An 18,245-nucleotide genomic window follows, 5' to 3' on the forward strand; every position below is an offset into this window, starting at 1 on the left:
TGGAACTAACTTGAGTTTAATTTATGTATTGCACAAATTTTGGAAAATAATCTACTCTATTGATGATTCCTTTCTTTTTTGGCCCCTTTCTTTTTTGGCCAAAAAAGAGTCAATTTTATTAATCTCCAAAAAATTATTACAAATACAAATAGCTAAAGCCAAAAAACACTCAAAAAAAAAAACCTAGAATACAACTTAACACACAACTCACAAAATAAAAAACAAAAACAAAAAACAACCAAAACCAATAACATAACTGTTCAATCTAAAAAACCAACATATTAACCAATCCCCTCTTTGTTATGAGAGGAACCAGCAGAAGCAAAAGAAAAATGATGACAATTACAAGCTTTCAAATTAACAAGTAATAACCCAAACAAAGAAGATGTAGCTACAGAAAGTCATCCCATTGAACACATCTTCTTAGAACCCATCACTACTAAGAAGTTAGCAGCTTCATCACTTTGGCGAGCCACCAAAGAGAAACCAACATTATTGCATGATTCTTTAGCTATAATAATATCCTGCACAATATCAGAACATCTCCAATCATAATTAGAATTAAGATTACCTGTTAACATTCGAAATAAAATTTCACAATCCATTTCCACAAAAACCCTCTGATCAGGATAACGTTAAGCCACTCTCAAACCTTTCAAGACAGCCAAACATTTAGACTTGAGAGCAGATTCGGCAACAATATTCTTCCCACAACCACCCAAAAATTTCCAAATTCATCTTTGCAAACAAGACCAACATTAGAAGATTTCAAGACATTATTAAAAGAACCATCAACATTAATCTTAACACCCCCTAGTAAAGGTCTCCTCCAATACAAGCTTCTATCAATTGCCTCCATATGTACAACCTATCTTTTCAATTTACTATGAGATTTCAACGTTTTACATTCATTCACAATCCTATTCTATTGATGATTCCTAAAAAGCGTAACATGTTAAAGCGTTTACATTATACCTCTTCTCTTTAATATAAGGTATACATTCTAAAAGTTTTGTTTAGTCAATAATATAAAATACTTTGTAAGATTTAGTAAAGTATTTATGAATTATTTTAAAAAAATGCTGCATATTTAGTTGGTTCATTTGAGTGGCATATGACTTTAAGGTTTAAAGTAGAATTCATAATTTGTCTTAATTAATAAAACTAACATTAGCCCAATTGTAGGTTATCTTTTTAAAAGCATTTTTTACATTCACATACATTTTAATCAAGATCTCTTACTTAAGCGGCCACAATCTCCTCCATTATGATCATTGTTCATAAAGAAATGACGGAATTAATTAGTAATTTATGGAATTGTGTCTATATTTGTGGGCGCCCCTAAAAGTCCCTTGTGATCTTCAAAACATCATTTCTACCCAACACTAAATAAACGGAAAGATGATTTGATAGAAAATATATAAATTTATATATCAAGTAATAGTTTGACATTATATATAAAGTGACCATGATGGATTTATCAACATTAAAGGAGGGGAAAAAATGAATTATCAAAGAAGTCTTTAAATTTAAGCAAAAGGATATTATGTTCTCTGCGTCATCACGCATAAATAAAAATCACGATCAACGGACCCTACCTAGGATTAGAGGGTTAAATATTAATGCGTATATATAACCCTATCTAGCTATGTGTACACACTTGTATGAGTAAATATGTAACAAGAGGGCTTGAAGGTTCATGCATGCATGAGACAAAGAAGGTTGATATTTATGTATGATTGTATTTGTGGATGAGAAATAAGTGAATGAGATCACTACATGCATGGAATAATAATGCTTGCCTACGTGTGTTTAATTGTCTTTGTACGAAGGAGGAAAAAGGGAAAAAGAAGAGATAAAAAGAGAGAAAAAAAGTCAAAGACAGGATAAATAATAAAGCATGATGAGTCAGAAATATGCGGAGCGAAGTGGAAGCATTTGTGACAAAGTAAACTATGATGTGGAAAGACAAATGAGCCGAATACAATTGATGGTTTTGAAAGAGATCCAACATGCAAGTTTTATGAAATTGTGAGATTGAGAAACAAGGAAAAAGGGATATGTGGAGTTACACAAAACATTCATTGAGTCTATCTATCACTTCTCTCTCTTTAAATTATCCACAGAATTTCACCTTTCACGGTATTACTTACAGGTTGAGTTTTGGTGCAAGTTACATATAGTAGTCAGATATAACTCATCCAAAACTGATTCTGACAGTTTATATTTAAAATTTTTTGTGTATAAAAAATATATTTTGCCAAAGTGATAGGTATAAGATTATCTTGATTTTAAATTCTATACCTATTAAAATAATATTTTTAAAAAAATATTAAATATGGACAGCTCAAGTTAGTGTTTTTTACAAAAGTGTTGAGCACTAGAACTGGATCCCTTATAGGTTGCATATTGCTAACTAATTTAAATCTAAGCATTTTTTACTTTTTTCTTAAAAGAAATCCATATTCATTTTCATTAATCTGTTTCTTTGATAGCAAAGCATATTATAATCAAATTTAAGGATGAGGCATATTATAAATTTTATGCGTTTAGTTTAATTTTCATTACGTGGTTCTAGATTCCATGTATGTGAGATGAGACCGGTCAAAGAAGATTCCTTAATTGTGGTGCGATGGCCTAATTTTCTCACTTCCTTTTTCTTTTTATTTTTGCACAGTTATATATTATTCGGTATTATATATATATATATATATATATAAAAGTAATAAAACAATTACATAATAATCTGAGAGCCCAATAAAAAGAGCCGGGCTTACAGACACGTAAAACACAAATAGACTAGAGAAGAAAAATGGAAAACCAAAGAGAGACAAATTAAAAGCTGACACACTTTGCCATATTTCAGAACATGCAGCCTGAAGCTAGCTGACAACGTAAAAGCAACCTCTCCAAAAGCAGGCCCGTCGACAAATGTAAAAATAAAAATCATTGTGAGCCACAAACGTTCATATCTAAATTAATTTAAATTTTAGTATTGTTATTCACCCAAAAAATAAAAAAATTGGTATTGTTACCAGGGGCGGAGGCACGTTAGACCCCTCACTTTGCACCCCTTATTTTAATTTGCTCCCTTAAACTAAATAAAAAATATTTAAAATTAAAAACTTATTAAATATATAATATTTTAATAATTTAAATAAGATATGAAGATCATATTTATAATAAAAGATTATATCAATTTATTCAATATAATTTTTAAAAATAAAAAATAATTATAAATTTATTTATATTATTATAATTTTAAGCCTAGCATAATTATTACTATTTTTTAAAAATATTAATTTTTTATTAAATTACTCTGCACCCCTTGATTCAAAATCCTGATTCTGTCACTTATTATTACCCTCTACATGAGATTTTTTTTAAAAAAAATTAACAGGGATTGAATTTGAGTTTTTGATTGAGAAGTATCGAGTTTGATCCGTTCACTTAATTTTTATTATTCTCTTTTGTTTTATATTCATATTCACTCCATTTTGTTTCTTTTAATTTGATGATAATGACAACAAAGGCAAAACTTTTTTTTTTTGAACGCATCGTCACACAAAAAGTTGTTTGAAAAAACAGAATGAGAAACTTTTTAGTTTTCTATCTTTTGCCATTTGTGGATAAAGTGATGATTAGAGAATGGCTACTTATACTAACAATTAGATATTTTCACATAGGGTTGTCCACCAACCCCACACTCTTGTTACTCGAGCTAGTTCTAAGTAGTTTTTATATAATTGTATGTGATATTATCAGCTAAACTCAAGTATTGTTAGGTTGAACTGAGAGTCATACTCATGAAAATAATAAATGCAATTTGGTTTAACGAAAATGACTAATCTTTCATAATATGATTACATGACAATTCAAAATTTAAATTTTTATTGAGAAAGATATTTATACTTAGTATTTAATTATATTTCGAATATAGTTGATTTTTTTCCACTTAAAGTAAGAGGATTGATTCCTCAAATTTTTAAGCGACAGATCCTATGAGCCAAATCATTCTCCATCAAGGACTGGTATCTTAAAAAAAAAAAAAGTCCATGAGATTGATAGTTTGTTCGGCTTAGACCATGACGTTCTCGGCTCTAATATGGGCCTATCTAAAAGAGGTGTGGACATGTCCATAGAGCCTTGATACGTTTTCTTAACAAACCCAACAAAAAAAGCTTGACATTTAAGTGAGAATTACATCCAAAGACAATTTAAAAAAATTATTTACAGACAAAGATGAAAGATTAATAGAAAATAAATTATTGTTAAAATAAAAATATAATTTTTTTGAATGGAATTTATTGTTAATTCTTATCTATGAATAACTTATTTAAGTAATTCTTAAATGTGATTCTCTCAAGATTCAATCTAAAAAAAATTGAATGCATCTTTCTGCATCATTGTTATTAGCTATTAGGTTCCTTATTAATATGTAATAAGAATACGCTGATAAGAAAAATAGAACAATAATATCATTATTTAATAATATTATGATAAGTACGTGAATTAAGAAAAAAAAATATTTTTGCATCGTTCGTAAGTTAAAAATAACATACATACATATGTAGATATATATGTTTTCACTTCGTACAATATGAGGAACGAGACCGACCTTTTATAATTAAAGAACTGTATGCTTATCATATTGTAATTGAAAATTCCTAAAAACATATAAAAAAATTAAACCAAAAACGGTTGAAATTAGAGTTGTTCACGTAGCTCGAACGCTGGTTAGCTCAACCCTGCCCGAGCCATTCAAGCACATTAGGCTAACCACCTAGCATGGGGTTAAACTTTGCTGGGCCTAAACATATTATTATTTTTTTTTTAAAATATTTTTTGAATAATATTTATTTTATATTATTATTTTTTGTTGAGAGTTATCATGAATTATATTATTTTTATGATCTTTTTGGACCTTTCTTCTTATTACAATTTTTTAATCTCTTTTAGAATTTAAAATTTATTTTTAAATTAATATTATGTAAAGATAATGTTGTTTATCATATGTAATTTTAAAAGCACTACTTTTAATTATAGAAATTAGTTCTATGAAGAATTTATTTTAAATGATAATAATTATTTTTTTTTGAAAGAAATTTTTTTCATATATTTTTTAAAAATATTTGTATTTTTTTTTTTGAGATAATAGGGCCAAACTTGGCCTGAATTGCACATCAATCCAAGGATCGAGCAAGGGTGATACTCACCCTGACCTTGCCCATGTGCAGTTCTATTGAAATGATGAATTTAGAGAACGAATAAGTAATCATATGTAAAAATATAAATTTACTATACTAATATTGATTAGGTCGACGGGAAAATATTTGATTTATTTTTAACAATATTATAAGGGTTTGAATTTTATAAATGAAAAAAAATCACATTGAGAGAGCAATTTCTAACTGAATTTATAATATTTTAAATTTGATTCGATAACCTTAAATGCTTAATAATCATATAAAATATATAAGAAGTAATGAAATGTTTAGTTCTTTAATCATATCACAGTTGTTGACGTGGTTCTTAAAATTTAATCTTTATTAATGAAGTCACTAAAATTTATCTTAGTTTCCAACACAAGTGACAAAGAGAATATGCACAATAATAGAAGACTTACTAGCTAGTGCCTGATTATGAAATCCCAACTAATGATGATTAGAGTTGATGGTGATGCCCTAACACAATGAATAGACTACACAATTCTAGAATAATTTTAAGCATTGATTAGTGAAAAAATAAACTTTGATCACCCCCATCAATAAGAGAAGTAAATTAACTTAATAAGACTGTTGATGTGATTGATTAGTGTTAGATAGTGTTTGCCTGGATTTATAGATGTAATCAAAAGCATAAAATTAACAAAACACAATTAATCGTCATTATGTATAGGCTTTTTGACATGGGGAAGATTGACGAAAAGATATCCAATTTTGGACAACAGCTACAAAACGCGTCAGGGCACGACTGAAAGAATGAACAATAAAATCTGAACCTTAGTGGATTAATTGAAAAATAAATAAGTACGAATTAACTATTGACTAGTGGTTTTAAAGGGTGTTACGAGGTCCAAAGATTATGTGACCAATGATTGCAATCTTTAGTGCATGCATGCTATGCTCCCATTAACATCACTTCTGTTTACTTCACTCCATACCGAATTGATTGGTTTGAAGTGACATTTATAAATTATAACAAAAAGATGGGTTCAATATTAATTTTGATCTTAAATTATAGGTTTAGAAGTAATTTAAATTTTAAATTTTAAAAAAATATATTTAAAATTTTAAACAATTAAAGTTGGAGCAATTTGACTCCTACCGTTAATTTTTAACAAACATCTATCAAATTCATTTAGAAAAAAATTGTATTTTAAGCTTTAATTTGACAGATGTTTGTTTAGAGTTCAAAATGCATATTTTTAAAAGTTTAAGGTTCAAATCGTCCATAAATCAATACTTCAAGATTCAAACTACAAATTAACCCTTGCTAATGTTATAAATTTGTCAGAATATGGGAAGAAAGAATTAAAAAATAAATAATGATGATGATGATGATAAAACTATATAAAGAAAAGTTATAAATTATAATACGTTTAGCATGACAATTGTTTTGAATGGAAAAGAGTTGCAGAGTTGAACCTGACAGGTTAAGAAATCACAAAATCATCTCTTTTTGTTTTTGCAAATGATTGTTTTCGCTCAGTTCTCTATTGGATCTTTAGCTTTGCAACAGAAGAGAGAATTGCGCTTCATTCCATCTTTATTGTTTGTTTTAACTTGATGTTCTTTCAATTACAAAACAAATACTGGGGTCACTCTATCATTAATGCAAGTCTTGGTTGTCAATTGGGCAGATTCTCTTCAATTAATTTCGAAGTTTTTACATATCACAGTTAACACTTGGCATTTTGTCAAGTGTTTTCTTTTTAATTTACTTATTTTTTTAATGTAAATGTGATATCTTTTCGACTTCATCTCGATCCTTTAATAATAAAATAAAAAAACCAAAGAGAGAAAGGAAGAAAAAATTACCTTTATTTTTAGTTTCTGAGGAAAGAAATTAACTTTCTTTCATTGTAACTCTAGTGGCTTAAAGCTTTTGTTGTTGTGCAGACCGGCGGCATCAAGAAGGCAAGAACCATCACGTGAGAGGTTGTGGGGTCCTCTCATTTGAAAAAAGAATTTTCCATTTACATCCAAATATTCTGTTGTATTTTGTAATTAATTGATTGATTAATTAATTAAAGTTCCATTTCATCTACTTTTCCCTGTCTATTCTTTCTTTTACTGATTAGATTTACGATTAATTGGATTAATAAATTTATAATAAGTTTTAGTCATTTTCATCACCTTTATTTTTTTTAGCCATTTTCTGCCTTCCAACCAAATTCTAGCAAAGTCATACATCCCGTTAGTTCCTTTCACAGTGTTTCTGGTTACGTTACCATTATATTTTCAACTATATTTAAATTTTGTATACAGCTTGTAGTTTTTGAATTCAACCAGTAATTTTCATTGAAAATATACCTTTTTTTTTAAGTACGAGAAATAGGTTCTGCCTATCGCATGAATTACCTTCTCCAAATGCTATTTAAAATATACTTTTATTTTTTGCTTTGACATTATTAGCATTATTTTTTTCTTGATTAAGGATTAAAGTATTCATGTCAATGTTACGGGCATAAATTTAAAGAGAGATTCCATTATATTCTTAAAAACTAGCTCGTTTGAAAGTTGATGTTTCTAACAACTTTACTCTATAGCACTTTAGTTGTTTTTTTATCAATTATAATCTTTTGTGGGTAGGCATTTTTATGATATCAATCTCTCAATGAAAATATCAATATTACAAGCATAAAAAAAAAGATATTATTATATGGGTTAAGGGGCAAAATTTTCTAAAAGTTTTTTGAAAAGAGGATTGGGTATTCTTATTTTTTAGAAAGGGTAATGTTGTCTAGGAAGTCTAAAAAGTAGAACAATTTTGCTCTTTTCCAATGGTTGATTAACGTTTAACTAATGGAATGCTAAAAATCAATGCTTGCAAAACATGTGAAATGCTAAATTAATGTGGCATTTTAAAAAAAATTAAAAAAATAGATCTACATTGCCTTTGCTCTACCTCTATTCACGACGTACCACCTTCAGTCTTCACCATAGAAACAGTTAATTCTTTCAATCACTAGTGGTTAGTGTAAATCCATCCATATTCAATTTATCACCCTTATCCTCAAGTAATTTAGCTTCCCACTTATTAGAATCCCAATCAAATTGATCTATCTATCTTCCTTTGGTTTCATCGAACTTATCTTCACTTTCATCCAAAATCCCCTTCTTGTCTCATCATCATCTTCAAATCCACCCTTGCCAAACCCTTCAAGTTCACTATCAAGAACCATAACAAAGTGGTTGTGGAACAATGTGACTGTTAACAAAAGGGGGAAAAAAATCCAAAACCTAAAATAACGCCCAAAACCTAGATAAGCAATAGCCACAACCACATAGAATAGATTGACAAGAGGAATTTATACAATCACTAGGAAAAAAATAAACATAAAAAAAATCAAACAAACCATTGAGATTTATGGAAATAGGGTTTCAAATTCTAAGAATCTCCTCGTGTCCTCAAAGAGTCCAATCAGATAAGCTTGGGCCACTTCTTGACGGGCTACAAAGATGGAGCTTTGAAATAATAGACCTATTATGAAGTCCTAAGTGATCTCATACACGACGTTGGAACTTGGAAGGGAAGTTTTCGCTAGGTTGCACTATCGCTCGATAGGGTGGGTCTAGCTCTATCTTGAAAAATGACGTTATATCATGGCTTGACAGTCATGAGGATTGTTAGATTGTGTACGTGTGCTCTCAAATGAAGGAGGATGAAGGAGGTGCCCATTTCCACTCCATGCTCTACTCTTAGATGAACAATTTAAATCTTTACTCGTTTAATTGAAGAAGGAATAATATGGGCCTTCTTTATCTCTAGATCTTTAGATTTATGAGACAAAGTACAAAGTTGAAAGGGGAAGGATTTGGGTAAGCATTGGTAGAGAGACGAGGAAGATGCAAACGTCGCAAAGAAGATGATCAGGGAGAGAAGAAGAACAATTCAAAAAGAGAGAGAAAGACACGTGTTAAGTTATTAATCAAAATAATAGTTAAGGTTAGTCTAGGTTAATGGTGAGGTAAAATTACGCTTTTTTAAAACTTTTAAAATAATATTGTTCATTTTAAAAGGTAAAGATACTCATAGTTCTTTTAAAAAAAATTCTGAAACATTTTTGTTACTTAACCCTTATCATATTTCAAAAAATTTACCTATTAGGTGAAAAATTCTATTAAACTTACAAAGCATACTTTTCTTATGACGCTCTTTGGCTAATATAAGACTTCTGATGCAATACAAGGGACTGATTTCTTTCCATAGGTAAATACCATGAAAGATATAACCTTTCTCATTGTATATGCTTTATCTTTATATACAACAAGTATAAATTAAATTTCTAACTATTAAAAATTCCACCCGTTAAATCAACATATTTTGGTTACACATAAATTTGTTACACACATTAACATTTCTATCTTCAAAAGACTTTTTTTTTTGGGTGACTAATCACTCATAAAAATTACTAGAGTGATGTCAAAAATCAAAATAAAACCCCAAACTCTTGTCATCTCTAAAATCAAGTCCAATCAGCTAGATATCTGCAACTCAGGTCCCAAAAAAATAAAATAAAATCAGATAACAGACATATTAGCATTGGATCGGCTGCTTGCTTGCACGACCCAAATTCGAATCATTTATAAATCAAAAAGCCGCAGTTCAGTACTTTTTACATAACTCTACTGCTATAAAATACAATGTGAATGGTGTGCATATGACATAACCTTTTCAGTTCAAACCGGAAAAATGGACGAAGAAGAGAAAGAAAGAATTAGAAAAAAAAATATAAAACAAGTTTCCACATATCTTTGTCAGTCAAAAAGATAAACCACAGCACGTACGCACAAGAAGATAAAATAAACTAAGATCTTTGCGTCTTTAATCATTCCTCATGCCACACTTTCTCACTTTTCCTTCATTCTTCGTCCTCGATCACCAATATAATCACACTTCCTTGATCAACAACTATCTTTACCTTCACATCTCTTTCTCAGCTTTCAAAGTCCTCATTTATGCAGTTTAATTTCTTTTTAAGTTTCTTGCTTTCACATACAATTTAATTAAGCTATTGGAATTAAAATTAGCAAAGTGGTTTAAATTAAGAAAACTAATATTTAAGGATCCTATAGGAACATTAGTTACAATTAATGATAATAAAATTTTGAAATTTTTTTAAAAAAAGGATTACAGTCCTTGGTTGGAATTAAAATTTTTTCCAAGTAAATTTCTTCAATATTCATTGCTAAATTTTCAGTACTAAGCTTTCAAATTTTTAGTACTCATCAAAGCATTTTCAACACTCAGTTTTTCAATAGTTATTTTAAATGTTTTCAATACTCATCTTCTATATTTTCAATACTTATATTTGATTTTTTTTAGTATTAAAACATTAAAGATGATTGAAAAACTATTAGGCAGCATTTGAATTGATAGATTTGAATTTTAATTTTAGATTTAAGATCTTGCATTTCAAATTTCACATTCAAAATTCATATATTTAAAGTCATATTTTTGTGTAGTTTCAAAACTTGCAAATTTCAAATGAAGAAAAGATATAAATTGATATTTAAAACAAGAACACAAAATTGAAAGTAGTGAATTTATATTTATTTTTATCGATAATAAATAAAAATAAAATATAAGAAAAGATATCAAAGTAACAAAAATATTAATAATAAAAACACAAAGAGAACGTGATATTTGAAGTGAGTAAAATTTCAAATGACTAAAGTGTTGAAAGAATTTAAAATTATAAAAAGATTATAATTAATAAAAAATACATTTGAATTTAAATCAAATCCAAATCTATAAATTCAAATTCCCATTAATCCAAACATAATATTAAAAAAATTAAAAAAATGAATACTGAAATTTTAAAAGATGAGTAGTGAAAATATGAAATATCATTATTGAAAAAAAAAATTGCTCAACAAAATCTTAATTCCAATCAAGGACTCTAATCTAAAATTTCTCAATTTCAAGGTCCTTAAATGTAATTAATGTTCTTAGGATCTTTAATTTAAATGAGATTGTCCGTTTAAACTACTTTTGGTAGGATGGAAATTAAGGATTGGGATTCCGAAATGTTTGTTACTTTGAGTTTCCCACGCACGTGCTATCTGCCACCCACTAACTAAAAAGTCCCCATGAAGAAGATAATGATGATTCAATGAGGTCCAAGTTTGCCTGCTTCGTTGATAAATCTCATTGCAGTTCCTATTCCCACCGAATTCGTCTCCTCCTCTTTTCGGTACACAAATACTTTGTCCTTGGTGCTTTATTGAAAGTTTTGGAATTTTGTGACCCTTCTTTTCCAACTTCTTGTCCCCATGAATCAAAAGATATAGCTCGCTAGCTAGCAGCCATTACCAGACACTAGCACACAACTTCAATATCACTAACACTAACAAAACACATTCAGACCACTCTTTCTCTGATCTCTCCCTCTCTCTCTCTCTCCCCAAAAAATAATGGAAGATGAATGCTTATGCAGCCCTGTTAACTGGGAAATCTACTTCCACCAAGAGGTATTGATGATGATGCCATATGCTTATGCTTAAGTGTGAATGACGTGTTCGGTTTTAATTGGTGAGTTAATCTTGCAGGGAATGGAGGAGCTGAAGTACGCAATTTTGCAGACAAGGTTTGAGCTAGATGCGACGATTGTGTCTGGAAAAGAGGAGATTGCGAGACGAGAATGTGAGTTGATGGAAGTCAATGAAGCTCTAAGCAAAGCCATGAAAGAGAGAGATGAATGGCTGGCGCAATGCCAGAAGCTGGAGCAGGAAAAGATTGATGATCATGATCAGCTTCAGCAGAAGAACAAGCGCAAGTACTGTTTGTCATCATCAGCAGAGGCTACTGCTTCTTTGTCATCAATAATATCATCTGGTTTTTGTGAGGCTGAAGATGATGAAGATGATGATGATAAGAAGAAGAAGAAGAAGAAGAAGAAGAAGAAGAAGAAGAAGAAGGCGTTGCCGGAGAAAGGGAAGCTTCTGAAGGCGGTGATAGAAGCTGGGCCTCTTCTCCAGACCCTTCTCATGGCTGGAGGACCCCTACCTCAATGGCAGCACCCTCCTCCTCTGCTTCACTTCATTGACATTCCACCATTCCCAACTTCTTCTTCTAATTACTTCCTGCCTTCAAAATAAAGATCTAATCATCAACTAACAATGCGTCGGTAAAATATAATATATATATATACATATGTATATGTATGAGGGAAATAAAATGGGGTAAGTTAGTTCCTGTTCAAATATGGATGCGAATTGAGGAAGCTTTTAAAGGTTATGTGATAGTTTTGTGTACACTGAGATAGGTGCTACTGTAAGGTAAGAAAAAGGCTTCACATATTGGCATTTTATTTTTTGAGCTTATACGAAGATGTCATCAATTTGCTCATCCAATGCATGTGTGCGTTTGGAAACAGCAAACAATCAACACAAACATGGGCAGATTTGTATTTTGCAAGTGTCCTAAATTCACTTACTCAATGAATTTCTTAATTATAATTATTTAATTTTATTAATATTTAAAATTTATTAAGATACATCCCCTCAAAAATTCAAAACAATCATGAAGATTAAAGTACTCCTCATATATGTTGTTCTCTTCAAAAATTTAATATTCATTATTTTATAAATATTATATAATAAAATCTCTTACAATCAAGTGATTTGTATGATGGCATTTGAAATATTTATTAAGGAGGGTGTAGATTTTAGCCTCTTATGGGATGCAAATCTATCAAACACAACCATGTCAATTAGCCTTTGTTTCTTCAAATTTGAATTTAGTGACTAGAGTAACTCCAAGCACCAAGTGGGTGTTGCTGATGTGGCAGAAATCCAGCCATTACTCTTTCCAATTGTTTAGATTGTGCCACATGATCTCCCATAACTTATTCTAGCAGGCCTAGTCCAACAAGCACAGTTTCATGGGAGAATTGCATTCGAGACCAAAGTGGCCTAATAGATTTTGATATTTTTCTAATGATCCAAGAGTCTCATGTTTCTTGTTGAAATGACCAAATTACCCCTTGTATAATCAGCTACTGCGGGGCTCTACATTTTCTTCTTTGAGAAAAAACAACTCCAATAGTGCAACAAATAATTAGCATTCGATGATCAAATAACACATGAAAAGAAAAATTGCAACGGAGTGAAAATCCACCTAGTTTTCTTCTTTGAAATCCAAGGGAATACAAAAGCCCTTAGCAAAATGGGGATTCGGGCATTCGGTGAAGAGAGCCAGCTAAATGTTGGGTATACTAAAATATGGTCTTGTTGGGGGTCAATTTTCACTATGATGGGTTATGCAAGCTGATAGGAAGTAATAAAGTTTTTTGTTCACTTAGTGATTTCATGCCCTTGGCAAGCTCATACCCTTTATTTGTCTTAGGAAATGTACTTGTGCTAAGTAAAGAGATCTTGGCATTTGGGATAATTTGCCACCAACTCCAACACAACCCAGGGCACTATGGCTTGCACTTTCATGGGACCTTTAAATTCTGAAATTTCTTATGCAGATTCACCTCATTTTTTGTTATAAATTTTTCATTTACTAATTCTTGTTCATCTTTTGTCACACACATTACAATTTCCATTTTAATTTTTTTTATGACTAAGGAGAGCTTTCTTTTTTCTGGTTTTTGGGCTCTTTTTCTATATGGAGAAAGGCTCGATATTAAAATTTATCATGAGTCTCACCAACTAAGGTGGAGAGGGTTCATGTTAGATTATGAGAGAGAGATCATATTTAAATTTTATAAGCAACAATTTGAGAGTGAAAAAGAGTAATAATTTCTAGTTTTTCTCCCATATATTTGTTTATTTGCTTCTCTGAGATTTTAAAAAGTAATAAGAATTTATTTTTACTACATATATTAGCTTGTGCTTTTCTGAGATTTTAAAAAGTGATAAGAATTTATTTTCACTACATATATTAGCTTGTGCTTTTCTCATCATAGTGTGAAGAAGAGTAATAATTTCTAGTTTTTTTTTTTACTTCTCATCATAATGAAATCAGAGCTTGGTTTTGATATTATTTGTTAGCCTGTGAAGTATCTTTGAAGGGGAAGAACACAAGTTGGGCCACCCAACAATTCTAAGAGAACATGTATAAATGAGTATGACCTAGTGTTTATGGTCCCCCCCCCAACACACACATCTCTTTTCCAACCTAGCTCTACCTATTGTGGAACTTCTTCCTTATACCAAATCAAGCCAACTCATACTAGACACCCCAGCACTTTTAAGAGAGGTATGTCCTGTCTTCACATGACAATCATAAAACATGTAGTGATAAAAAATTAACATCCCAAGTTATAATATCTGCATTCAACTAGTTAGTTGATATCACTTCTTATTTGCTTGCTTTTTTTGGTAAAAATAACTTCAACAATTTTGAAGAATTGGATTTGCTATTTACTTTTCTGTGTCTCTTATTAGATTTTTTACTTTACTGCTATAAAATAGAATGCATTAGATGTGATATGATTTTTTGGTTTGAAAACTAAAAAATGATGGATAAAAAACAAGGTAATTTATGGTACTAAAGAAAGGTTGGTAAGATTTAAATGGAATACAAGGTATAAATCTCTTTGAGTTTGAAGTTTGATTTGGCTTTTATTAGCTCTTTACTTAAGCTCGACATTTTTTGAGTGAATTTACCATTCTTCCCTTATATAATTTCATGTTAATTGATGAAAAAACTACTCATGTTAAATTTGACTAGTTTAATTTTTTTAACTAACTTTTATTTCAATGGAAGGGATTCATTGGAGTCCAAAATTTTACTTACACAATCCTAATTGAAAATTCTACAACCACCAAGACTTACTAAGAGAGTGATGCAAATTATGAATTGAAGTCAATCCCTTATATTGAATCTTCAATACAACGTGTTCGTTGAACTTGAAGGGATTAGAGGATTTGATCCAAATCGACAATGTTGTAATTTAAACAAACTCATCAAAGGGATAGACATGAAGCTCAACAACAATTTGTTTAGCAAAAATAACAAATTTTACAAACCCATCCTAAAAATGAAACATAAGGTGGTGCTTCTAAGAAGCGGTATTGTTTAGAGATCGATGGTGATATATAGTAAATTAATAATTAACAATATATATTATAAATAAATGTAACACTAAATTTACATACCAATTTTTTTGCAAATATATGATTGATTTAATCAGACTAAAGTTATTAAATATTTATTATGATAGAAAAAGTTCTATCATAATAATAAAGATTAAAACATACTTTTATAAAAAAAACTATCATGATAAATAAAAGATTACTATAGTAGAAAGAAATTAAGATATCATTTTAAAATCTTACCATGATAGAAAAGAGATTATTATGGTAATTAAAAAATAAAAATCATTTTTATAAAACTTTTCATGGTAGAAAGAATTAAACATAGTAAAACAACTCTACCATGGTAATAAAGGAAATGCCTGTATTAAAGTGTACTTAATGGGATCTCATAAAAATAATTATTTAAAACCCAACATTTCCGTCAAAAATCACAAACACTACTAAAGCTTGGATTCCCAAGGTAAATTATTTTCAAACAACATATTATCTTCAAAATAATTATCAATTAAGTGACTCAAGTATACACCCTTAATATGAATACAAGACTTTGGTCGTTATCCAACATTTTATAAAGATGGATTTAACCATCGTTACCCGATTCGGATTCGAACAATACTTTCCTAACAATGGTTATAATCCAACCAAAGCCCTTACTAAGGTGTTCACTTGATCCTAGCACCACACCACCAATTTTCACATTTTAAAAATAACTCAAACTCATATATATGCAATTAATCTAATAAATTAGGGCTATCAGGGGCGGATGAAAGTCTCATATAAAGTAGTTAATATGGCTATGAGGAGTAGATATAAGTCTCATGGCCAACTAATGAGGAGTTAATTAAAATAATAAGTCTACATGCTCAAATGAAATCAAAATATATGCTAGCTTGGCACATATACATATAATTCAACAACATAGGCCAACCAAGTCCAGATGTGCTGATACACACCAAGCTACTCCTTTAGTGCTTCTTTAGTTGAATCCTTTATTCTGTAAAAATGTTAAATCACAAGAAATGAGACATAAAGGTCCCAATAATCAGAATTAATATGTGATAATACATACAATGTAACTAATCATGTGATTACTAAGTAAAGCATATAAAATATTTTTTCCAAACAAATGTTATCTAGACAATTCAAACAAATATTAAATTGATTGACTACACCTCATCTCCTTCCATACCCCATAGTCAGAAGCCAAATTACCTAGTTAAAGTTTTGAATTGAACTAAGCTTCAAGCCACTCATTGGATTCGAGGGATTACCACATGATAATTAATTTTCCAAACAAAATCCCAACATCAACAATATTGCAGTAAATTATATCATGGTAAATAGTAGTTTACTAAAATAAAAAAGTTCACATAAGTAAGATCCCATTTTTAAAACAAAGTTTGAAATCCAAATATCATAACAAAATTTAGACAATATAAAGAAAAAAAAGAGTTCCTAAGTACAAGTTGACTGAAAATATCACATGATTATTTTCAAAATATCTAAAAAATAATTCAAGTGCCCACTATAAAATATACAACAAATTCATTCATTGGCTTTGACTTGATACCCAAACATTTTTACATGAAAAGTTGTATCTACAAACTCATTTAGCGCTTAAACGACAATTCCCAAACAATAAACTTCACATCACAAATCGAGCTAGCATTTAGTGTGAACAACTTAACCACAACCCAATTATCCATTTCATCATGTACAATTCTTATCATTAACTAAATACAAATACAATCCACAGTTAAGTTATAACCATCAAACACAATTTATATAAAACTAAACATAATTAAATTCATATTCAAAACACATATAAATATTTGAACACAACAAATTAAGACTATGAGTGTCAGACAAAATTTTCATGGCCAGCATATATGCAGTTCATAAAAAATTATAGTCTACATGCTCAATTATATTCAAAATTGTCCTAAGTTTGAAAAATATATATTCAATTGCAAAACGAGGCATAATAACATAAATTGGTATTTCATACACCAAGTTTAAGCTTTCAGTGCTTCTCCGATAAGACCAACTCTTGTATAAATATTAACCACGGGGAATGACGCACAAAGGTTATAGTAACCAAAGCTATTATGCTATAATGCATACCATGCAACTAATCATGTGACGGCTAAGTGGGATATGTAAAATAATTTTCAAACAATTTAATCCAAACAAATTTTAAACAATTCCAAATATAATCTAACAAAATATGCTAAACTACTACCTTATCTTCTCCTTTCTCTAAGACGAAAGTCCATGCCTGATGCTTAACTCACTCGGCTAAAAGTAAGCTAGTTTAAGCGACAAAGTGCCACTCATCGATCAGATGAGGGCATACCATGTGTATATTTATTTTCAAACAATAAATCTCCCAAATAACCTCCTACGATAAAACAATGTTGGCATATATGATTTTCAAACAAATATGAATTCCAAAAAATGATACATTCTTCCAAACACAATTATATATACATATACATATACATACATACATACATACATACATACATACATATATATATATATATATATATCAATATTTTTGATCCCATTAATGATTTATTTTCAAACAACAATCATACATTTCTAAAACATACATTTTCCAAACATCACTTAATTGAAATAAAATACACACAATTGATTACATAACATACACCACAAACATAATAGTAAACGTTATATTTGCTCTTAATAAACAAATTTTCCCCGACTAGCAAATTATTGCCACCAACCATGCTAACACCATGTTCTACATAATATTTAATAACAAGCATAATTAACATTAATGATTAAACATAAATTAATATAATTTTAGGGTTAGATTAATTTCCTAATAACCCAACATCCATATAATCACTCAAACCTTTAAACTTAATCACCTCTATTGTTAATTTACTACTAATACACTTATTTAATCTCCCATTAACATAATTAACCTCTTGGGAGTTT

General features: G+C 29.7%; 2 protein-coding genes across 2 annotated transcripts; one reads left to right on the plus strand and one right to left on the minus strand.

Annotated features, from left to right (window-relative positions):
* Positions 1–401: 401 nt before the first annotated feature.
* Positions 402–859, minus strand: LOC129298829 (uncharacterized). Its single transcript, XM_054937276.1, has 2 exons — positions 679–859; positions 402–571 (listed from the first exon to the last, which is right to left on the minus strand). Exons 1-2 carry the CDS (start codon positions 857–859, stop codon positions 402–404), a joined length of 351 nt encoding a protein of 116 aa, XP_054793251.1.
* Positions 860–11,559: 10,700 nt separating this feature from the next.
* LOC129298828 (uncharacterized) lies at positions 11,560–12,591 on the plus strand. Its single transcript, XM_054937275.1, has 2 exons — positions 11,560–11,699; positions 11,778–12,591. The coding sequence occupies exons 1-2, from the start codon at positions 11,643–11,645 to the stop codon at positions 12,324–12,326; spliced, it is 606 nt and encodes a 201-aa protein (XP_054793250.1). The 5' UTR covers positions 11,560–11,642; the 3' UTR covers positions 12,327–12,591.
* The last annotated feature ends 5,654 nt before the right edge of the window (positions 12,592–18,245 follow it).

Source organism: Prosopis cineraria, unplaced genomic scaffold (genome assembly GCF_029017545.1).
Source record: "Prosopis cineraria cultivar Desert tree isolate PC_DT_omini unplaced genomic scaffold, ASM2901754v1 PC932, whole genome shotgun sequence".
In the NCBI taxonomy this organism is placed as follows: Eukaryota; Viridiplantae; Streptophyta; class Magnoliopsida; order Fabales; family Fabaceae; genus Prosopis; species Prosopis cineraria.

Bases quoted from the DNA above. Each gene is read 5' to 3' on its own strand.
- LOC129298829 (XM_054937276.1), bottom strand. From the start codon at position 859: ATGGAGGCAATTGATAGAAGCTTGTATTGGAGGAGACCTTTACTAGGG. The intron at 572-678 runs GTCTAAATGTTT...GAATGTTAACAG, and splicing joins GTTGCCGAATCTGCTCTCAA to GTAATCTTAATTCTAATTAT.
- LOC129298828 (XM_054937275.1), top strand. From the start codon at position 11,643: ATGGAAGATGAATGCTTATGCAGCCCTGTTAACTGGGAAATCTACTTC. The intron at 11,700-11,777 runs GTATTGATGATG...TTAATCTTGCAG, and splicing joins AAATCTACTTCCACCAAGAG to GGAATGGAGGAGCTGAAGTA.